Below are 23,777 nucleotides of genomic sequence, written 5' to 3'. Positions count from 1 at the left end.
TGTGTTTGTAGAGGCTGTATGCATATCTACATGAGCATGTACATATAAAATCAAAGTGATGTTTGGTTCCTCCTAAAAAGAGGAAATGAGACCACTTTGGCTTGCTGTGAAATCAGTGGCTGATATTGGGAAATTAAGATGACAACCCATCCTCACTGACTTTTACCATGTAGTGATTTGTGTCTGTCCTGTACAACCAATGTGTGGCCATTTTGAAGGGCTTTCAGCCCCTTAATAGAAAAGTATAAAACAGAGAAAAGATGATAATTAAGGTTTTTATTCCCTCCTTAGAAAGAGAAGGTGCAATGAGAAGGCAGCTATGCTTTTGTAGCAATAAGAGGCTAGTTTAGTACAGCTTAGCCCTTTGTGCTGTTCAGTGTCTCTGAAGAATTCCAATATTCTAACGCAGCACAGTTTCATAAAAAGGTCAAAGTTAACATGTAAAAAATGCATGATTGCTGAAAGCAATTTCTTATCACTTAAGTATCCTGAGTTCAAATTTTAGTATGTACTTTTAACTTGTGTAAAACAAAACAGGCTTAATATTGTTTCCTTGGGAATGGCATATTAACTCTCTAGTCTTTCCTGGGTCTATCCTACATGCAAATTTAGGTATTGTTACAGAAGTTTTTGATTTCTTTCTTTTTTTTTTTTCTTTTTTTTTTTCCCTAGCTTCTTTCAGAATTTCAGCTAACTTGAACTTCATCCCATCACTGCTGACAAATCTAGCAATAACACGTAAGTAAAGGAAACAAAATGTATTGAGTAAGTGTTCTGTTTTAGGGGGAATAGGCAGAAAACTTTTATATAAACGGGGAAAGGTACTAATAAAGGAAGTCATGGACAATCCAGAGGAGAAACATTAGATTAGAAATAATCTTAAAGTGTGGTCTTAACTGAAATGGAGGTGACTAATAAAGCTCTAGCTGAACATAACTATAATCTTTTGTAGGGGTATACAAGAAAAAGATATGAGTGATGAATGAATACACAGTTGTATAGTGGTTAGACAGAAAACACCAAATGGAGGTAGGCAGGCAAAAAACATTTAGTGAGAAAATGAAGCTTTGGACAAGTTGATTTTCCCCATGTGAAGGCTGGGGATTATAAGTCATTCTTTAACAGCCAGTTTTAATTCACAGCCGCTAATCCTGCTCACAATGGCCGCGTGTGCAGCACATGGGGCAACTTCCACTTCAAGACCTTTGATGGCGACATATTCACCTTCCCTGGGCTCTGCAATTATGTTTTTGCCTCCCACTGCAACGCTCCCTATGAGGATTTCAACATCCAGATTAGGCGTGAAGCGCTGGCCAACACCTCAACAATCAACCGCATCACCATGAAACTCGAAGGTGTCGTTGCTGAACTGACCAAGGGTGCTGTCATGGTCGATGGCAACAGGTAAGTTCATTCACAATACTTCTTTGAACACTTCTTTGGTATCCACAGGCTTTTTTTTTTCCCCCTCAGTCTTGCCAAGTACTGTGGTGTGTTTGGGGGGAAACAATTATGTGTTCTTCAATAGATGTGACAATTTTACCAACATAAATAATGAATAAAATGCTAATAATTCCTATCAGAGAAAATAAATCCTTTCCTTAAGGATTTCCTCAAAAATGAAATTTGGATGAAATGTTCGGAGAAGCTGGATCCAAATTTAGATCCATATTTGAAAACGCTGGACCATCTTATTTCGTAATTGCTTTTCTTTCCCCAAAAACCCACTACTGTAGAACCCCTACAGATGGCAGATACCATAAGACTTTCCCTTCCTCTTATCAAACATTTGGATCAGAAGTTAACTAGCATTCTTACTGCCTTTTCCCAGAGTTCAACTGCCATATAGTCAATCTGGTATTACGATAGAGAAGAGCAGCATTTACGTGAAAGTTGGCAGCAAAATTGGTGTTGTGTTATTGTGGAATGAAAAGGACAGCATTCTGGTAAGGACTGCTCCTGGACCTGTCTACTGCTTCAGAGAACAGAGCTGATCTTTGATTAGGCCTGTCCTTACCTGCCTAGGAGGCTGCTACTGCCTTCTTATCTCATACTGTTGAGCAATTCTTTCTTAGTAAAGATGGGCTTGTATCCAGGTAGTCCTAAACAACATTACATGGATTTATACCTAGTGGATAGCAGGCATCTGCTTAAAACAGGACGAAAAATCACTTTCATTATACCCTTAGCTATTGGTATTATTATAGGGCCTAATTACCCCTTCAAATATATATATTTTAGCACACTTTCACTCTCCTATGCCTTCATTGTTTTCTGTGGATTTGATTTTCTTCCTGAAGAATCAATTTAAAGTGGCTGAGAACAGTATAGATAGTACAGTGAAATCTGAAGTGTCAATAGTATCAATAGCTTGGGCTCTGCAATCAAATCTAAGCTGACTCTTTATTCTATCCTTCATGTTTGAATTAAATTGCTAAATAAAATTCCACAGATCTAACAAGAAATACTAAGAGACAGCAGGTGCAAGTGTTTTCTCTGGTCTTGAATATACTTTAGAATATTTATACTAACTTCTATCAACTTATTATTCATCATTTTAGCTGGAATTGAATGAGAAATACGCCAATCAGACTTGTGGACTTTGTGGTGACTTCAATGGCTTTCCCATATACAATGAGTTCGTTTCAAACAGTAAGTGTTTTAAATTTAAAAAAAAAAAAATTGGTTTCTGGGATCTCTAACAGGCTCTGACATCATCAGCATTCCTCTTTCCCATCCTGTTAAATGGTTTACCCATAAGATGTGATCAATCTTTATTTAAAAATGTGTAGTAGAGAGATCAGATTATATAAGTTAATACTTTGAGTGTAAATACAGTACAGATGCTAACAACTGATTGCATATCTCTTGCATGCCACATGATGTACATGCTGGTAAAATTAATTGGGTAACTCCATGAAAAGGAGCAGATTTTTTTTAATAAGATAAAGAAATATAGAAATAAATGAAATAAAACAAAAGGCAATTACATTTTCTAGACAGAGCATTTTTTTGTTTCATTTTTGTCTCAAAATCAGTATATCTACATTTCCCTGCTGATTTGCATAATCTTTGTAAGATCTTATCTTTTTAACTATTCCCAGCTTGAGCATTTTCCTGAACCTTGTCTTAAAACAGTCTTCATTGTCCAAATTCCTGTTCAGATCTTTTTTCTCTGCCCTGTATGGGCTCAATATATTCTGAAAAGAGTTTGTTATTTTTTTGGGAAAAATCTTAGTGTGCATCTAGAGGTAATAAGCTGAGAATTGTTTTCCAATGTTTACTTTTTTCCAGGGCGCTGTACAAAGTAAATTGAGGTAGTGAATGTAGTGCTTCCTTTGGAAGGAGTGATGACCACATTTAAAGGCTTAAGGAAGATAATTGTCTTAGCCAGTCTTGACCCAAATTCTTGAGAGAAAAAAAAAGATAATAGGCAGTTGCTTTGAACAAAAACCACTGAATTTCATTATTAAACTTCTTTTCTACAGATGTTAAGATGACAGCTTTGCAGTTTGGGAACATGCAGAAAATGGATGGGCCAACAGAACACTGTGAAGACGTCACTTCTATCCCGACATATAACTGCCCTGATAATCTCGTAAGGGTCTTTTGACTATCCTTTTATTTTTCTTTCAAATTTATCTGTTTCCTTCTACAACTTCATACAGGTCAATAGGAAAAGCCCCCCCTCAACAACTTAAAGAGGGCTGTAAGATTCTATTACATAATAATTACACAAAATAACAATACCAAACCCCTCCTCATTCTTCTATTCTTCTTTCTATTTACTGAGACTTGTCCATTTTTTTTCCTCCAAAGGATGACATATGCGAAAAAACATTGACCAGCTCTGCATTTGCAGAGTGTAATGACCTAGTTGATGTTCAAGATTACATTAAGGCTTGCCAAGATGACTTGTGCAGCTCTGCAGACTCTAAAAACAGCTCCTGCATCTGTGACACCTTTGCTGAGTACTCCCGGCAGTGTGCTCATGCTGGTGGGCAGCCCCTGGACTGGAGAACTTCAAAACTGTGCCGTGAGTATCACTGGAGACAGCCTTACTTCATGCTCAGTATCTAACAAACAACAAGCTCTCAAATAATGCTGAGGATGCAGGAGGAGTTACAGGCTGTTCAAGATTGAATTCTTTAGAAAATTCTGATGTATTAGTTCCAGCATGAAGACTTCAGCAAAAGAGCTAAGGATTTTAATGCAAACTGGATTAAGCGCTACCAAAACACTAACATGGATACTCTAATGGGAGTGAAAGTGTAATTTAATGAACTGGGACGGTGAAGGAAGCAAATAAAGGAGAAACAAGAAGGAAAAATGAGGCTTACTTGCTTGCTTGCTGTATTCCTGTTTCCTCGTGGTAGCTACAGCATTTGTTGTTCTCAATTAACTGATTGGATCTTCACATATGTATGGCTGGCTAATCACCTATTTATCTCCTTTTGCTTGATAGTGATGAGTTTGTATTGATTTAAGCATATACTTGATTATGGTGGGCAGCTGTTGATACTGTCACCAGCATTTGCTCCAAAACAAAAGCCCATAAGGTGCTATTTGTCCTTCTGATGGTATCTCAAAATGCAAATGTACTAAAGCTTTAGGAATTTAAGTCTTACATTTCACTAGCAGTACAGATGTTCATAGGGAAGGGATCCTTCAGTAGAAACAGACCTTGCTGGCTTCCTGAGGTTGTTACCTTGCTGTCCCCAGAAATCCAGTCATTGAGCCAGTTCAGCACCAGAGTCACAGAATGCATGTCTCAACTGTAAAATAGGGACCTAGGTGGTTAAACTTGAAAATTTTGAGAGCTACTGGTCAATTTGCAGTTTGGTGTGGGTTTTTTTTTTAATCTAGCTGAAAAACTTAAATGGATATAAATATTTACATGTATAGCGAACTAGAAATACTTTTGTCTGAAAAAAAAAAATCTCTTCCTTTAAATTTCAGCCAAGAAGTGTCCTTACAACATGCAGTACCAGGAGTGCAACTCCCCCTGTGCTGATACATGCATGAATCCTGAACGATCTCTGTTTTGTGAAGAGCACTGTATTGATGGCTGTTTCTGCCCCCCAGGTAACTTCTTAAGTACTCAGATCTCTGATCTCAAAGAACAAGGGCTTACCTGTAGGATTTGGTTAAGTTCCATGGGATTTAAGCCTCATATAGTTGTATTTTTCACAGCTGCAAGTGACAGGCATTTGTCATGTGTCAGCTGAGAAAAGATGTCTGAATTAATTGTCAATACATGTGCAGTATTCAGAAAGCAGGAAAAAAGAACAGCAAACAGATGAAGACCAATCTTTCAACCAGCCACCTATGCTACAAGTCCCTCTTTCTGAGCAGGTGGAATTTAAGAATACAAAGGTTGAATCCTTCACTCAGCTAACTGACACAGTCCTGCTGTCCTCAGCATTGGTGTGTTCACTTGCAACAACTGCAGGTCTCTTGCTCAGAAAATATTTAGGATTTGTAACAAATAAAGTGGTTTATAGGAAATGCCTCTTTAATTGATTAAGGTTTTGCCTTTTTTTTTTTTTCTTTTTTAATCTAGGGACTGTATTCGATGACATCAACAATTCTGGCTGCATTCCCCAGCAGGAGTGCTCCTGTATTTACAATGGCAAAACCTATGCTACAGGAACTTCTTTTTCAGAGCCATGCCAGACCTGGTAACATTTGTTACTTTTCTAACTCACTATTTCCTCTCATATATTTAATGGGTTTAATAGTTTAGTATATGCAATTGCATCATTGGTAATTGATATGTGTATTTAACTGACCGCTACATTTCCAAAGCATCCCTAAAGAACATTATTTGTTTTATTTAGCAACAACCATAACTAGCTTTGCACTCTATCTCATGGTGATCAAAGCAAGGATTTACAATGTTTAGATTTCTCACCAGTCAATTAAAATGCTTCCTCTTTGTTTATTTTGTTCAAACATCTGGGATTCTCTAAGGGGAATGAAGTTGTTAGTTGTTAATGTATTTGCAAATATTTATTTTCTCTGGAAGAAAGCAAGGGATGACAAAATACAAACTCGATTTCACAATTATTAATCCTGTACCCGTGCTCTACCATATCAGCTTTGAAAATAGACACAGTCTACATCAGGAACAGATGTGGAGTTACCTTTTCTTATTTATTAGTTTATGATACATTTCTATTACAAAAAAAACCCCAAAAAAACCAAACCAAAAAAAAAAAAAAAAAAAAACCCAAAAAAAAAAAAAAAAAAAACCCCAACCAAAAAACTCAGAAGATATTTTAACTTGTCATTCTGCTTTACAGTACCTGAAAAAATCCACACAGTTATTTATGCAAAACCTGTTTTGGAGAAAGAAGAAAACAACTTGTCCAAAGAAGGAAAACAATTAGATAAGCAAGGAGAATGGTTACCAGAGTCATGGATTTTAACACGTTTCATCACAAGTTCACCATATTTTGGAAACTCTTAAACCTGTGTGTCAAACCACAGGTTGAAGGGAAAAGCAATAGCAAAGCAGCTGCACCTAACAGCACAGTATGTCCTCTTATTCTGGACCACTGTTACTGATTTCACCTAACTTTACTCTTCCAGTACCTGTAATGGAGGCCAGTGGAGTTGCCAAGACAAGTCATGCCCAGGAACATGCTCTGTAGTGGGAGGTTCCCACATTTCCACATATGATAAGAAGCACTATGATCACCATGGAGACTGCACCTACGTCCTCTCTAAGGTGGGACTCAGAGATACTTCTAGGTGATAAAGCATTATAGATTTACAGAAGGAGAATGTGTTATTGATCAACGCTTATGAAACTTAGCACTTTTTACATACAGACATTAAATTCCCTGCCACTTAGCCAGATGTTTGCTACGCTGCCATTTCAATGACAATCATCAGTTAATTGTTAGGATGTCATGCTACTGTGTGTGGTGCTCCCTGGAAAATCTCCAGTTCTGTGAGAGAGTAATTGAAGAGCATTGTCTTTTTTAAGAATTTGCTTAGCGTGCAGCCTTCAGTACAGCTAATCCAGCTTTCTTACTGGGTTGCATAATTTTTGCCATGTTACTCTATTATATGGTGTTTGGCCAAATAGTACAACTCTAAAAATTATAGTAACTGTTCTTAAAAAAAAAAAAAGAGATTCTAAAAGAGACTTCTTTTTCATTTCTGTGGAACGTAAATACAGAAAATCACTTGAAGTTAATTGACACATTTCACTTAACTTTTAAGTGTTTTTAAACATTTAAAAATAACTCAAAAGAAATAGAAAAATTGGATATTTATTATAATTAAAATATTTAGTTACAGACATGTGTAAGTAAAATATTTTGATCTTTGAGGGGCTTTCTTTGTTTGTTGTTTGCTTTCCTTTTTCCCCTCTGAGCAATTCAGTAAAAGAAAATAAAATTATGTATGTTACTGTTCACCTGAAGCATGTTTTATCTGAATTTTTGTCTAGCATTGATACCAGTTACAGAAAGATGAGAGTTACAGTAGAACTGAATAGAACATTAGAAGCTGTCATGAATAAAACCACCAAATATGAATATGGAACTCCATCTTGATATCCATATGGATAAAATCAATAAAATCAAGATTCTACATTTCTTGTTCCCAGTAATTCAAACAGAGCAAAATTGAATTTTCAGCCAAATAAGATATGGAATTCACAGAGTCTGTATCTTCTCCAGAAAAAGAAATTCTTTTTCAGAATTGAGAGAAAAATTTATAGGGAAAACTTCTGTAATTAATCTGTGAAATAACTTGACTCTTTTTTTCAGGACTGTAAAGATGAAAAATTTACCATCCTGGCAGAACTACGCAAGTGTGGCTTAACAGACACTGAGACCTGCCTAAAGTCAGTGACCCTCAACATGAATAAAGGACAAACTGTAAGAATGCAAAATAAGCACAATAAAAATATGCAGAGAGAAAAAAAAATAGGGCTTAATGAGCTGCATTTCTTTGTCAGGTTTTCAGCATATGTGATGAGTAGATGATATTTTTAATCAAGTGAAGAGAAGTGGATTTTGTTATGAAAATCAGATCAGCCATAAATTTGGCTTTGTAGAATTCCATTAAGAAACACATTGTACTCACAAAGCAGAAAAAAGCTATTTTCTCTGCCAATTAGATGGGAAAAAAACATGAGCTTCAAGGTTAGTAATTATGATTACAACAGTTAGGGATGTAATTAATCACTTAGATGTGTTCAAAGAAAACAAGATGATGTAATCCCCTAAAGAGCCAAGAAAGTCCCTTTAAAAGCAATTCCTTTCTGGCAGAGAAAATAAGTAAAGTTTACAAAATTGAAATAAGGGGGAGGTGAAATCACAAAGATCTACCCTTGTTATTGAATATTGGTTTAATTATTATCACTGTTGTCCTCCTCATTATTACTCTTTGCACTATAGTTATTCTTCACACATGGTTGGCAGCCCAGAAGGCCAGCCTGGGCTACATCCAAAGCAGTGTGGCCAGCAGGATGAGAGAGGGGATTCTTCCCCTCTGCTCTGCTCAGGGAAGATGCCCCTGGAGTGCTGCATTCAGCTCTGGGGTCCCCAGTGTAAGAACATGGACCTGTGGGAACAGGTCCAGAGGAGGCCACAAAGATGAACACAGGGCTGGAGCACCTCTCCTGTCAGGAAAGGCAGAGAACTGGGGTTGCTCAGCCTGGAGAAGGGAAAGCTCTGGAGAGACTTTAAAGAGGCCTTTCAGTCCCTAAAATGGGCCTCCAAGAAAGCTGGAGGGGGACATTTTACTAGGACACAAAGTCCTATAACCAGGGAGAACAGCTTCAAACTGAAAGAGGGCAGGTTTAGATTAGATACTGGGAAGAAATTCTTTACTGTGAGGGTGGTGATGCACTGGAACAGGTTGCCCAGAGAAGCTGTGGATGCCCCATCCCTGGAAGTGTTCAGGGTCAGGCTGGATGGGGCCCTAAGCAGCCTGGTCTTGTGAAAGATGTTCCCGCCCATAGAAGGGGGGTTTGAACTGAATGATCTTTAGAAGTCTCTCCCAAGCCAAACCATTCTATGATTCACAGAGTTGCCTTTTGTTCCTCTTCCTTATCAGATCGTCGAGGTCAAACCTGATGGTGGTGTGTTTGTGAACTCCATCTACACCCAGCTGCCCATGTCAGCAGGTAGTTTTTTTCTCTAACAGTGAACGGCACGAGTGTTTTTGAAATAAAGTAGGATGTTTGGTGTCATAGAGAAATATAGGACAAGCATAGGCAAGGGTTCAAACAGTAGCAAACAGAATTTATAGTCTCCTGATTTGATTACTCTCAGATTTACTTCCTTCTCACTGCATAAAAGTGAAGGCTGAAGGCATCTCTTTACCTTTTTTACCTCTTTTCATTACTACCCCTATGCTCGCACTTGCTTATAAAGAAATTTTATTTTTGTTCTCTGTTTTCAATAACTAAGGATTCCATGTGATATCTCTGACCTCCAGATCTTTATTTCACTTCTGAATTTGCAAAAACTGCAATAGAAATTCAGAAAGAACACTCTCGTGTTTTCAGCATTTGGCCTTGTTCAGAAAGTGACCATTTTGTTTCTCATGTGTAGCTAATGTCACCATGTTCAGACCTTCCTCATTCTTCATGATCATGGACACAAGCTTTGGCATCCAGGTTGAAATGCAGTTCACACCCATGATGCAAGTGTTTGTGCGTCTGGATGCTTCTTTCAAAAACCAGACTTGTGGTGAGTGAATGAAATATAAGGACACCTTGATCAATGTCTTTTTTTGTAGTCAGAGCAGTATAAACTTCTCACTGCTTTTCAACAGGTCTCTGTGGAAATTTCAATAACATCCAGACTGATGACTTCAAGGTCATAAGTGGAATAATTGAAGGAACTGCATCAGCATTTGCTAATACATGGAAAACTCAGGCTTCATGCCCTAATATCCAGCAGAATTTTGAGAATCCTTGTGCACTCAGCATTGATAATGGTGAGTGCTTCTTAGAATTTTTTCTGGTTTGTTTTTTTTTCTTTTTGCTCATCTCTAAGGAAAACACATCTATTGGAAAGCAAAGATAAAAAAAATAAAGACATATTTCGTAAAAACATACATCTGAAGTCAGAAACAAATATTCAAAATGAAAGCACTGAAGATAAGTAACAATGTAAAAAAAGAGTGGCAGAAGCACAAGTGAAGCAAACTGAAAATATAGTAGATTTCCAAGCTGGCAACTTGGTGTCAGAGAAGTGGATTACAGGAGCATCTTTGGAAACCTTTAATTCATCCCCTTCAGCAAATCCTGTTCTTTGGTTTTGTGGACCTTGAGCCATAAGATGAGTGAAAAAAAAAAGAAAAAAAAGAAAAAAGACAGGAGAAGAAGAGATTTAATGGAATGTCAGAACTGTATGCATAGGCCAGGGCAGCATGAGCATGTGACTAATGAAGTAACAAGAATAATGTGCATTTTTATTGTTTTGCTTTTCACAGAAAAATACGCTCAGCATTGGTGTGGACTACTCACTGACAGCACAGGACCATTTGCTGCTTGTCACTATGCAGTGAACCCCGCTGTTTACCACACGGTACTTTGTCAGACTGCTTTTCCCTTTGGAAACAATAGAAATAGGAGTTGTTCCAGACACTTCTTATGCAATGTCTGTATCCCCACTGCTGTACTGTAGTACTTCCTTCTTTCAACATGTGTTTCTCTTTGTGTTGTAACATTACTTCATTTCAATTGTCAGTCTTGGCTTCAAGATCCTGACTTATTTGCCAATGAAAAGGCAGCTATTTACTCCCGGATGGTTTTACACAAAAGGCAGATAGTGTATTTAAAGGCATATCAAATGCTTGTTTGAATATCAGTCAACTGTCACCTTATCAGCCTGGCATCTCATTAATAACCACTTGGAAGCCATTACCTAATTACCATCACTCTGCTATCAACGTGTTGCAAATCACTGTTCTCACTAGGAGTCACCCAGGTATTGACACTGGTGAAATGATGTGTCTGGACTGCACATTGTGAATAGAGCTTTGGATGCTGCTGTGCAGCATATCCACTAATAAGGTTCAGAGGACCAAGAAGCAACAACATGTATAACAACCTTTAAGACCACTATTTCCTAATTATAACTGCAGTAATGACTGAATTTTCATCACCTGCATTTTCCCCTGCCAGGAACCTTAGACAAAGACTAGAAAGTGATAAAAGCTGTTACTGTTGTCTGTGAGTGAGTATATCTGAAGAAGGATTAAGGAATAAGACTGGAAAGACAATGTTCACTGTTTTTTTAAGACTGACAGTATTACCAGTGCTGAGATCTTATTTTTCTCTCCATTCTTAGAACTGCATGTTTGACACATGTAACTGTGAAAATAGTGAGGACTGTCTGTGCGCAGCCCTGTCTGCCTATGTGAGAGCTTGTGCTGCAAAAGGAATCCAGCTGCAGGGATGGAGGACCGATGTCTGCTGTAAGTACTCTCCACTACCCCATTTCCTAAGAACACACATCAATAAGAATTGCTGATCAGAGATTCTTTGGTACTCATTTCTAGACAAATCAGTAAGTGATGAGGAAGGGATTTTGTTAAGTGCACTCCTGGAAGTAATTCTCTGCCGTCCCCTTAGAATCAATCCATTGCTGGCAAGAGTGAATATGAATAGACGGGAGATGTGGCTTGATTAGGAAAGGGAGTGTTTTTCTGAAAGTGCCTCCATCTGTTTCTGTGCAACTTAGAGTTTCACTACAGCTTTACAAATATTACAAGTTATTGCAGAGATAATGTGTTGTATTAGAATAACAGTACTAGTAATACCGACCAGAACACTTGGAAGTAAAATGTCTTTGAAGCTGCACCCTGGATTCTGCTCACCCAGTTTGTCTGTTTTCAGCATACCAGATGACATTCAGGGAGACACCTTGTCTCTTTCCTCAAGAAGTTTAGACATCTCCACAATGAATGGCAGCACCAAATGGAGGTTTCCTTCTGAACTTCCATTTGAAAAAATCTTGCATTTCTTCTTTGCATGCATTGTTTACTCCACATGTACAGTAGCTTTTCAGATCAAACTCTGAAATTATTCAGAAATACATTTACATGAAAGATGCAACATAAGCAGAGGTGTACAGTATTGTTTACATGTTATTTCTACTGCCTACAGTTTTTCTTTTTTTCACATGAGAATTTACCATCTGGAATTAACAATCTATTTTATTTTCCTCTCTCAAGCAAAATACACCACTTCATGTCCCAAATCCCTGAGCTACAGCTATACCATCTCTTCCTGTCAGCCCACCTGCCGCTCTCTGAGTGAGCCTGATGTCACATGCAACATCAAGTTTGTCCCAGTTGACGGCTGCACCTGCATAAATGGAACCTACATGGATGACAGTGGCAAATGTGTGCCTGCTAATAAATGCCCATGCTACTACAGAGGATCTCCTATACCATTTGGAGAAGTGGTCCATGAAAATGGGCGTGTATGGTAAGTGAATAATTTTCAAAACATTCAAATGTGTATTTTCTCATTTAAGTCTGCTATGTGTAAGATGGTTTCACCCTGAATTTCAAAAGAATGCTCTCTCTTCAAGTTCTTCAACTTTAGGTTCTTTTATTTTCACCTTTTACAAGTGGTACATATTCCCCTGAGCTGCTGGATGGGGACAGAGAGCAAAATGAAGCCACTACAATGAAAAGTGAAATGGTTAATGGCCTTTTGCACCATTTAAACACACACAATTCTATGGGGCCAGATGGGGTCCATCCAAGGGCCCTGAGGGAGCTGGTGGAAGTGTTCACAGAGGCACTTTCAATCATTTGTCAGCAGTCTGGTTAACCATGGAGGTTGTGGTTGACTGGAGATCAGCAAATGCAATGCCCATTTACAGTATGGGCCAGAAGAAGGATCTAGTGAACTGTAGGCCTGTCAGCCTGACCTTGGTGCCAGGGAAGGTCATGGAGCAGATTGTCTTGAGTGCCAGCACGTGGCACATACAGGGCCAATAGTATCAGGCCCAGCCAGCATGACTTTGGGAAATGCAGATGCTACTTGACCAACCTGATCTTCTGTGACAAGGTGACCTGCTTAGTGGATGAGGAAAAGGCTGTGGATGTGTCTGCCTGGACTTTTGTAAAGCCTTTGACATTATGGAAGTGATTGTCCCCCTGTTCTTGGTCCTGGTGAGGTTATACCTCAAATCCTGTGTTCACTTTTGAGCCTCTCACTACAAGAAAGTTATATCGGTGCTAGAGTACGTTCAGAGAAGGGCAGCAGAGCTGGTCTGGAGTACAGGTATTATGAGGAGCAGCTGAGGGAGCTGAGGTTGCTTAACCTGGAGGAAAGGAGGCTCAGTGAAGATATAGTATCTATAACTGCCTAAAAGGAGGTTTGTGGTGAAGTGTGAGTCAGCCTCTTCTCCCAAGAATCAAGTGACAGGATGGGAAGAAACTGCCTCAAGTTGCGCCATGGGATGTTTTGATTGGATATTAAGAAAAATTTCTGTACTGAAATGGTTGTCAAGGACTGGAACAGGTTGCCCAGGGAAGTGGTTGAGTCACTATCCCTGCAGGTATTTAAAAGCCATGGCACTTAGGGACATGATTTAGTAGTGAACTTGGCAGTGCTGGGTTAATGGTTGGACTCAAGGATCTTAAGAGTCTTTTCCAACCTAAAGGTTTCTATGATTCTGTAATATTTCTAGATTGATAGTGAAATTCTACTTTGGTGCAGTTTTTATTAAATTCCATAATCTTTCAAGTATAAAATTACAACACCACCAGCAAGAAGAGATCTTATGAGAATGTAAGTAACAAGCAATGACAATATATGCATTACAACCTATGAATTTTCCTGCTAAGCAACAATGGATATCATATGAAAGCAGCATGTGTAGTGGTATTGAAAGAAATCCTTTCCTGAGATGGCAAAACAGGTTTTTGGAATTCCTTTGAAAATTCTGAAACTTGACAAGGGATTAAGTAGCTCTCAATCTCAGTATTTGGTTTGAGAGGAGAGAAAAAAAATAGATTCTTTTTCCCTCTCTCACAGCACTTGTGTCCAGGGAATACTGAATTGCATTGGAGCACCAAATCCAACTCCAGGTAAAAATAATCTTCCACTTACTTTTTTCTCTTTACCAGGTCTTGCAAAGAATAGTTCATAGAATTGATTCTTCTTAATTGATTTTTAATACAAGCATTTCTCACTTAGTCATAGTGCTACAGTTATCATACAAGGCAGGAGTGAACTAGATTAATCATAAAAACTTTTTTTACATAAAGACTTTTTTTTCTGAAATATTTTGTGGGGTTGTTTTTTGGGAGTCCAGTGCTCTGGGTGAATCTAATCAGCAGATTCAACAGGGACAACAATCTCTACTAACTGAAATAGGGAATTTCCAAAGAACTTATAGATGGTTTAAATGGCTACAGCTGTAGAATAAATCCTGTGCCACTTCTTTCCTTCCTCTAGTCTGTGAATCTCCCATGGTCTACTTTGACTGTAAAAACAACACAGCAGGAACAACTGGAGCAGAATGTCAAAAAAGTTGCCAGACTCTGGATATGCAGTGTGTAAGTATGCCATGGCCTAGTGATGGTGATTTCAGGTTATGTCTGTGCTCTTGCTGCCAAAGTAATTGATCTACCGGATCTACTCCAAATCTACAACACAGGTGCATTATTCTTGTAGCAAAAGCCCTGAAATGATGTTATGAAGCATTAACAATGGAACCCTTGGATCAAAATATAATAAGTAATATCCAAATTAATTCTTACAATTAGTGTCTACCTTTCTTCAGCTACTTCAGGTAACAGCCAGTGAAATATCAAGGGCTCTACCACTTATTTGACTTCTGTAGGAAAGCTTAAAATTGGCTAGAAAAATGATTCTTTCTCATACCATGCTGCAGTTATGAACTTCTTGCACATCTAATTATGTTACTCCATTTTGAAGTTCTTGGTAGCCACATGCCATCTCATGAGTAAGTACCATATGAGATAAATAGACTTCAATATAACTCAGCCAAACTGAAAAAAATACTACTTGTCTTTCTTTGAAAAGTCCATTCAAATCACAAATCATCCCCTACAAAGTGCAAGATCCAATGTGTTTTAAATTTCACAGGTTCCAGCAGAACAATCAGGATTGGTATACATAAAACATTTTTCTTTAACGTATTTATATTCTATTAATTCTATGGCTAATAGCTTCTTTTTTGTTCTGTTATCCTTTAATTACTTCATTGTTCTTTCCTATTTAAGCTGGGCAGCAATAAGACCGTATAAGACACCTTTTATGAGAATTTAATCTTCCTTTTTTCTACTGTGATCATTTCACTCTAAAATTATGGTTTTCTCTTATCTTTTCCAGTATAGCTCACAATGTACATCTGGCTGTGTGTGCCCAGATGGGCTTGTGTTAGATGGGAATGGTGGTTGTATTCCTGAAGAGGAATGTCCATGTATTCACAATGAAGCCATGTATCAGCCTGGGGAAAAGATCAACTTTGACTGTAACACCTGGTAAGTATATCTGCAGAAGTAGCATTCCTGGTTCCATCATTATATAAGGTCTTTATAAAGACCTTATATAGTACAAGAGCAAGGAAAGATATGGATTGCAAATTTAATCAGTTGATGGATTTTATATCTTCTAGTTTTGGAGTACACAGTATGAGAAAGTTGCCTTCTGATATTTGTCAGATGGCCAAAGCACAGAACGGGGGGAAACCTTTAGGACTATAGGGTTAATTAAGTATCTTGTTTTGCAATTAAGATATTCAGGTGGCAGAACAGAACTTTTCTTTAGTTCTTTACTTGAAGAATGTAAAAGACTCTTTTATTTCCAGAATCAATATAGCATTTGGCAGGGACGGGTTGGCAAACAAATATTGATTGCTCAGATATGTCTACAAAAAGAGTGAGTTGTTTTATTATTAAAATATTTCATTCTTTTTTTCTAGTGTCTGCAAGAATAGGAAGTGGGAATGTACCAAAGATCAGTGCCTGGGCACTTGTGCTGTTTATGGAGATGGTCATTATAACACCTTCGATGACAAAAGGTTCAGCTTCAATGGAAACTGTGAATATACACTAGTCCAGGTACTGATAGTTAGCAGTAGCAAATGAGAAGTAACCTTGATCATATCTGTAAAAATAATATATTTTCAAATGTTATTCTCTACCCAGGACCACTGTGGGAAAAGTGGCACAGTCAATGGGACCTTCAGGGTTGTCACTGAAAATATTCCCTGTGGCAACACTGGGACAACTTGCTCAAAATCTATCAAAGTTTTCTTAGAGGTAAGAAGGTTTTGCATATAGACCAGTTTTGTTTTGCCTTCTGCTACGGTTTAGGAGAAGCCTAGATTTCTATTGCTTCAAGGAATTTGGAAAATATTTTAAAAAGCAATTCAACTATTAAATTAGGTTTACGTCAGATTCAAGTAGAATATTTGGTAGACCCTCCTACCTTTCTATGTTTTCCACTTCAACACTTACATCATCCCTGGGAAAAGTAAAGGTCTAAAGACAGAAACTTCGCCTATCGTGTCAGAGGATTCTTTTATTCTATGCAATGTACTTCCTCCCTGACAGTTAAAAGACACTTTTTTGACCTACACCATTTAAAGTAGCTGGTACCACACTTCCAGGAACCTGAGATTTGAACTATATTGCTTTCATTTATTGCATTTTGATTATTTGGTTTCATGATTTAAACTATTCATAGTACTCTTAAAAGCAGAAAAACATGTTTGAGAGCACAGCTGCAGCTACTGAGCTCATTTCTCCTTACCTTTTCCTCCTGTTTCAGAGCTATGAACTGATCCTTGGTGAAGAGCGTGTCAGTGTCGTAAAGCGAGGACAGAATGACGAGGTGCCATACACAGTCCGCTATATGGGAATGTACTTGGTAGTTGAGACCAAAAGTGGACTGATCCTCATGTGGGACAAGAAAACCAGCATGTTCATCAAGCTCAGCCCTGGTTTCAAGGTGCGGAACTAACAGTTCAGTGGCAATTTACTCTCCAGGTTTGACTGGGTGTGAATCTTGTTAAGACCCTGCCAGGGTCCCAAATAGTGATATCTCCAGCATTCCTGCAGTTTATTCCATGTTGCTTTCCATCCCTCTGGTACCTCAGGAAGCCATGGCATCATCCTGCTGCCATTTTGAGCTTGGAAGGCAGCTCCCACTGCCTATTTGGCCTGACAGAACTTGAGTTGGCAAAACAGTATTTTGGACTTGACTTTGTTGAAATTACAAACTGAACCTTGTTAAAGGTTATCAGACTTATTAAAATTACATAACTACATGTGTATAAATCAACTGAATAGGCTTGATCTTGAAAATAATCCATTGTTTCCAGTTCTCATTGACACAAATTATCACACTTCAAGAACAAGGAAGTGTATTATGAGTGAATATTATGGGTGAAAGCCTCTTGTATGCCACCAAGTATTTGTCAAGCATATAACTACACGTATGATAAGGAAAATTAATCCCTATTTTCATACTCCTCCTCTTAGCTTATGATATATAAGCACTAAAAACTGCAGTAAATATGGGATTTGCTATCTTATTGCATACCACAATATTTAAATTAAGTATTTAAACTAAGCCTAATTTAGAACTCGATATACTAACTTCTTTCAGTACCATAGGTTCTTTTCCTGCCTCACTCACTGGGATTTTATAAAAATAGCAGTAATATTAAAAGTATGTTTATGCAACCTTAGTTTCATAGAAAAAGCATGTATTGCAGCCTCTCACAGTTGTACAGATCCATGCATTCAGAATGAGGGATATTTCTGGATGCATAAGGAAAATGAAGAAAATTTCTTCATATACCTGTGAGCAGAATTAATGGTAAAGATTCAATGAATAGATTAGGTGGCTGAACTGGTAATACTTAATAGAAGGTTGGGGGTTTTTATATGTATAGATATTGTATAAAACAAGGCTTAAATGAAAAGCTTAATCAGCTGTGAGTCCTCATTTCCTTGTTAAAAATATACCTCAAAGATGGAAGGTTATGATGACAAAGATGGTTTTATTGTTCATGTCTAAAAGAAAAAAGTTAACAGTATCCTTCTCGCCTCAGTGGTCATATTCTGTTCCTTTATTCCAGAGTATGAAGATGTTCAGGACTGATAGAATGGAATGCCACTATTCTAAGAGCTGATTTTCAAGTATTATTTCAGTCTCAGATTTTGTTTCAAGTTTTCTCACATCCATTATTCTTTTACTTACTTCCTTTTGCAGGGTCAGGTCTGTGGTCTCTGTGGAAATTATGATGGCAACAGCATCAATGACTTTACTACAAGGAGTCAATCTGTAGTAGAGAATGTCCTAGAGTTTGGAAACAGCTGGAAAGTATCCTCTACATGCCCTGATGCTGCCAGTGTCAAGGACCCATGTTCTACCAACCCTTATCGGAAGTCCTGGTCAGAGAAGCAGTGTAGCATCATCAACAGCAATGTCTTTGCTGCCTGTCACTCTCAGGTATTACCAGGGCAGAAGTTTACTGTGTGAAAACTAAGTCTCTGGGTTGTTGAAGGTGCTGTTCTCATAGGTTTTAACATGCATGCCCCATTTGTTAACATGTTTCAGTTCCATTTGTGCCAGGAAAACTCCAGTCTGAATTGCCTTCAATGGGACAGATTTATAGTCCCTACTTGTAAGAAATAAAAAGACATTTACAAAAGAAAAATAATTACAAAAGAATAATAATTTCATAATTGCTATGAATTTCCTTTCAGCCTGACTTGAATAAAAATTTTCATATACCAGGTAAAGAGGACAAGCTCAATGAAATAACATAGGAATGAAGTATCAGCATAGCTTTTACCTGACACTAAGTACATAACAAATGTTTTCAGGTAACTGTGCAGTTGCCTAGATTTTTGGGGGTTTTTTTTAATTAATCTAATCTTACACCAGGATATAAGTCTGGGTTTCTAAAAATCTGGCAATACATGATTTGGATGTATCATTTGGCATCACCTCAGGTGTCTTACAAAAGAAAAATAAATTATCAACATAGGCCTTTCCTCTGGGATACTACAGTTGTAAGAAAACTACTCTAGCAAAAGTAAGAAATCATTTAGAAGTCAGGATGGATAATATTCTATTTCTGTTTAATAACAGGTTGAACCAGCAAAATATTACCAAGCATGTGTGACAGATGCTTGTGCCTGTGACACTGGAGGAGACTGTGATTGCTTTTGTACAGCAGTAGCTGCCTATGCTCAAGCATGTAGTGAAGTTGGTGTATGCGTAGCCTGGAGAAGCCCAACAATTTGTCGTAAGTTTTATGTCATAAACAATTTTGAAAGTGTAGCTAAATGTACAGTACCTTACATATTAGCATCTCACTGTGTAGATTTTTCCTGCTTAAGCTATTTGCTCTTTTTTTTTTTTTTCCCTGAACATGTTCAACATTCTGTTTCTCCTCAGCACTGTTTTGTGATTACTACAATCAGCAAGGAGAATGTGAATGGCACTATAAGCCTTGTGGTGCTTCCTGTATGAAGACCTGTAAGAACCCAAGTGGAAAATGCCTCAATGACCTGCCAGGTTTAGAAGGTAAAAATAGCTTCAAGTACTTGCTAGTAGCTACATATTATTATATTTTAAATTCTCTTTAGTGAAGTGTATTTCCTCCATCAGCTGCATTTGCACAATTCAATTTCTCTAATATCATTACATCCACATGAATGGAGGCAGAGTACGGAAACTGGAGAAAGAAGATCTCTAGGACTAAGTTCTTATGTATGGGTTCTGCTAATGCTACTAACTCTGCATTACTTCCTAGAGCTATTGCAGAACATAAAGTAAAAACATTATGACTTAAAAACAAGACCTGCAAATACATGTGGCACAAATAAAACTTTCGCTGACTGTAGCTCATTCTTCCCTTTTCCACCTTTAGGCTGCTACCCTAACTGCCCACCAGACAAGCCATATTTTCATGAGGATCAGATGAAGTGTGTTAGTCTCTGTGACTGTTACGATGATGAAGATGGAAAGATATATAAACGGGATGAATGTAATATTTGGTAAGACTTAACATACCAACCTTATCATTTACAAGGGAAAAAAGATCAGAACTCCAGGGGGAAGTTGTATGTTTCTGTCACTTGCAGGATCAGCTCATGCTACCTGAGAAAAAATAATGCCTTACAATCTAATGCCAGTTTTCCTACTACATTAATAAGGTTTTATGTGATTTTATGTTCTATTGAATTTGTTCCTTATTATACTGTAAATCCTCACCATAAAGATACATCAAGAACAAGAAGTCATTTATAACTAGGCTATCTTTATTTCGTATTTCTGTGGCAGGAAAGATCTTGTGCCATGAGTAAAAATATTTATTAGTGGCCTGCTTCCAAGGATTTTATTACATACTTGCATCATTTGAGCATTTAGACTCACCCTTTATGCCTTCTATTTAGTACAAAAACATTGCAAATGCAAGGAAAATGATATGAAGGAAAAAAGGAAGGTCTTCCTTAAGACTTCTACCTGTAACTTTGCATAATATTTAACTTCACTTCTATTTATAAGTTCAGGTTTAATATAAAGGAAGATTTTGGAAAATAATGGCCAAAAAGGAGCTAAAACTAACACTCTAAAGGAGCCAGAACAGAACACTCTAGTAATAAACAGAAAGTGCCTTGCCTTTTGATGCCAGTATCTGTCAGAAAGATTACTAATAAAATTACATCACAATCACAAAATATATGGGGTTTTATGCTTTCTGTTTCAGTGAGTGCACATCAGAAGGTTTACAGTGCAAGTTCGATGATGAAGGTAAGACAGCTAAGAAACTAAGAAAAATTATTTAGAAAAAGAAATATTGGATACTGTATTTTCATAGATGCCTGAACTGACAATAAACTTCTTCTGAATTACAGCCTGCAACTGCGTTTATGAAGGGAATAGCTATAAATATGGTGAACTCATCTACAACACCACGGATGGAACTGGATGGTGTTTCAGTGCAACGTGCGATGTCAATGGAACAATAAGCAGAAACATCATTAAATGTGGCATTTTTACAACAACCCCATTTACATTTTCCACAAGTCAGCCCACAACTACTGCTTCAGGTATGCATGAATAATCTCAAAAATAACTCAAAAGTCTCTGTAAGGGAATAAAAGGCAGGTCCTCTGAAAGGCAGGACGTTTTCATCAGTTAACTGTATATAATTTTACTTTAAACTGTTGACTTCTACTACAGCCACCAATTCACCTGGCAGCTTTAGTTGAAAATGCAGACCATAGCTAAGAATGTAGAAGTGAACACAGCGTTTCTTACAAACTCAAGGCTCCTCTGTTTCACCCTGGTGTTCCCAGGGGAAAAATTAATAGAGTTTATTAATCATTGCATCCTGGAGAATCTTCTCATTTCCTTGCAAAATAACCCAGCAGTTCTAGACCAGCTTCTGAAAACATCAAAGACAGTTGCTGCCATTTTTTAAATTACTGAGCATGTAAGCACAAACTGAAGATAAGAAATTTAGTTTGAGGTAATGTTCAAACTATTTATAACCATTCTTTGGAACCTTTCCTAATTGCGTTCAATATGCAAATCAGCAGTTTCCTTCTACTCCTGGAGTATACTGCTATATTATTCCTTCAGTTAATTAATTATAGTGGCCAAATTCTAAGTAATTGTGAGAAATATATCCACAAAATTATACTATAGCAAGAACTAAATATTCAAATTTAAGTCTTCTATTAAGTAACAGTCATATTGAGAAAGTCGTATCTGTTCCACATGGTTTTCTTCATAATGCCAGGAATATGAGGTCTTATTAAAATACATAGAAAATACCTACTAGATTATATATTTCATTTATAGTATATGTGTATTCTCTATTAGAAGGTACTATATAAAAATACATATATGTTAAGTATATATTTTATATTTATAAATATGTTACATGTGTTAAAATTGAACTAAGTAGAAAAGTCATAAACTAGTAAAAATATTTTAAAATCTACATGGTTATGCATTTAAGTGTAAATAAATGCAGAGATAATGCCAAGGAGAATAAAACCTCTCCAAGGTTCTTCTTTATTTTATTTTAAATACCAAGGAGAATAAAACTTATACCATAGCACTTGTGAGATCTATTACCTAAGCAGTGACATACTGTGCAAAGGATACCAGATTACCTATATTTAGCTACAAATTTTTAATAGATATCAGAGAAAGTACCTCTACAATAATAATACAGACAAAAGGTCAAAACCTACTTTAGAAATTAAATTTGAGACTGCCAAAGCAAGTTCATTAAAATTAAAATACTACATAATATTAAAAAACTATTTACAATGAAAAAAAAGGTATGGAAGATGAATGATTTCTTCCTAGAACTCTCTTTAGTAAGAATAGACAAGACTTATGTTTTCTCCTTTAAATTACAGAAATGATAACTGCAACACCAGTGACAACTGTATGTGTAAAACGTGTCTGTGTGTGGTCAGAATGGTATGATTCCACTCAGCCTGAAAACAAAGACGACAGTGGAGATTATGAAACATTTCAAAATCTCAAGGATAAAGGATACAGTGTGTGTACAAACCCAAGCGATATTCAATGCAGAGCCAAAGAACACCCAGATACTGAAATTACCAACCTTAACCAAACAATAGAGTGTAGTCCAACCAGAGGATTAATATGCAATAACCAGGACCAAGAATCTACGCAGTGCTATAATTATGAAATTAGAATATCATGCTGCAGATACATACCATGCTCAGAAGTACAAACTACAATACCAACAACGACAAGAGAATTCACAACTACTGCTGTAGAATCAACACCATTTACAATGCAGACAACGATAATACCAACAACACAAAGACAACAAAGTGAAGTAACTACAACACCACCAAAAGACAGAGAAAGAACGACTCCTCTGGCTGAAACATCAGTAACAGCAACGACATCAAAAGTCTCAACAACAGGATACCAAATCACAACTACTACAGCCGAAACCTCCACTGTGGTAACCCAATCTCCATCATCACCCAATACCATCTCCACTCTCCCGGAATCAACACTAGAAACCACTCCTGGCAACACAATAATCTCCAGTACTACTGCCCTACCAACACTGGGCACGACTACCACTGTGCCCAGAACAAGAGTGCCTACCCAAGCTACCACCACTGTCAGCACCTCCACAACAACCACGGAAAGCACTACGTCTACAGAAGAAATTCTTCCAACTGTATTATCCACTGTTGCTATTCAAACAACATCACCAATTACTGCCTCAACACCTGAAATAAAAATAAAAACCACCATTGACACCACCGCTGTCCCCAGCACCACAGCCACACCCAGAGAGGGCACAACGATCATTCCTACCACCACCAGCACCTCTCCCCCTCAGACTGAAGGCACAACCGTCATCATCCCAACAACAACACTGCCCACATCAGCCACAAGCATTGCCAGCACCTCCAGGACCACTGTAGAAAGTAGCACAAGAGCCTCAACCACCACAGCTCCAGGAGAAACCTCCACTGTGGCAACCCAGGCTCCAACATCTCCCACAACAACTTTGGAAATCAAAGTAAGAACCACTGTTGGAACAACAGCTGTCCCCAGCACCAGGGCCACAACTCCAGAGGGCACAACCGTCATTGCTACCACCACCAGTACCTCTCCCCCTCAGACTGAAGGCACAACCACTATCACTGTACCCACAACAACAGTGCCCACGCCAGGCACCACGACTATTCGCATCTCCAATACCACAGACAACTGCGTG

The 23,777-nt window shown here is 37.7% G+C and overlaps 1 protein-coding gene across 1 annotated transcript in view; it reads left to right on the top strand.

Annotated features, from left to right (window-relative positions):
• The first annotated feature begins 260 nt into the window (after positions 1–260).
• The window catches only part of LOC136291876 (mucin-5B-like), a 23,686-nt gene continuing 169 nt past the window's right edge, over positions 261–23,777 (top strand). Inside the window, exons 1-30 of the mRNA XM_066186969.1 lie at positions 261–300; positions 673–738; positions 1,143–1,404; positions 1,832–1,946; positions 2,562–2,652; positions 3,489–3,598; positions 3,820–4,036; positions 4,960–5,085; positions 5,564–5,681; positions 6,595–6,733; positions 7,785–7,895; positions 9,079–9,148; positions 9,579–9,716; positions 9,802–9,966; positions 10,465–10,559; positions 11,325–11,451; positions 12,211–12,466; positions 14,030–14,082; positions 14,453–14,553; positions 15,353–15,504; positions 15,945–16,083; positions 16,171–16,284; positions 16,796–16,975; positions 18,245–18,484; positions 19,130–19,286; positions 19,439–19,567; positions 19,914–20,040; positions 20,754–20,797; positions 20,902–21,096; positions 22,423–23,777. Coding sequence (XP_066043066.1) covers positions 261–300; positions 673–738; positions 1,143–1,404; positions 1,832–1,946; positions 2,562–2,652; positions 3,489–3,598; positions 3,820–4,036; positions 4,960–5,085; positions 5,564–5,681; positions 6,595–6,733; positions 7,785–7,895; positions 9,079–9,148; positions 9,579–9,716; positions 9,802–9,966; positions 10,465–10,559; positions 11,325–11,451; positions 12,211–12,466; positions 14,030–14,082; positions 14,453–14,553; positions 15,353–15,504; positions 15,945–16,083; positions 16,171–16,284; positions 16,796–16,975; positions 18,245–18,484; positions 19,130–19,286; positions 19,439–19,567; positions 19,914–20,040; positions 20,754–20,797; positions 20,902–21,096; positions 22,423–23,777 — 5,232 coding nt within the window. The remainder of the gene's footprint in view (positions 301–672; positions 739–1,142; positions 1,405–1,831; positions 1,947–2,561; positions 2,653–3,488; positions 3,599–3,819; positions 4,037–4,959; positions 5,086–5,563; positions 5,682–6,594; positions 6,734–7,784; positions 7,896–9,078; positions 9,149–9,578; positions 9,717–9,801; positions 9,967–10,464; positions 10,560–11,324; positions 11,452–12,210; positions 12,467–14,029; positions 14,083–14,452; positions 14,554–15,352; positions 15,505–15,944; positions 16,084–16,170; positions 16,285–16,795; positions 16,976–18,244; positions 18,485–19,129; positions 19,287–19,438; positions 19,568–19,913; positions 20,041–20,753; positions 20,798–20,901; positions 21,097–22,422) is intronic.

This window comes from Chamaea fasciata, unplaced genomic scaffold, assembly GCF_029207755.1.
Source record: "Chamaea fasciata isolate MVZ Bird 193981 ecotype frontalis unplaced genomic scaffold, bChaFas1.0.hap1 SCAF_7, whole genome shotgun sequence".
NCBI classification, from domain to species: domain Eukaryota; kingdom Metazoa; phylum Chordata; class Aves; order Passeriformes; family Sylviidae; genus Chamaea; species Chamaea fasciata.
Note: the sequence above shows the minus strand (reverse complement) of the source record. Positions and strands in the feature narration are given on the sequence as shown.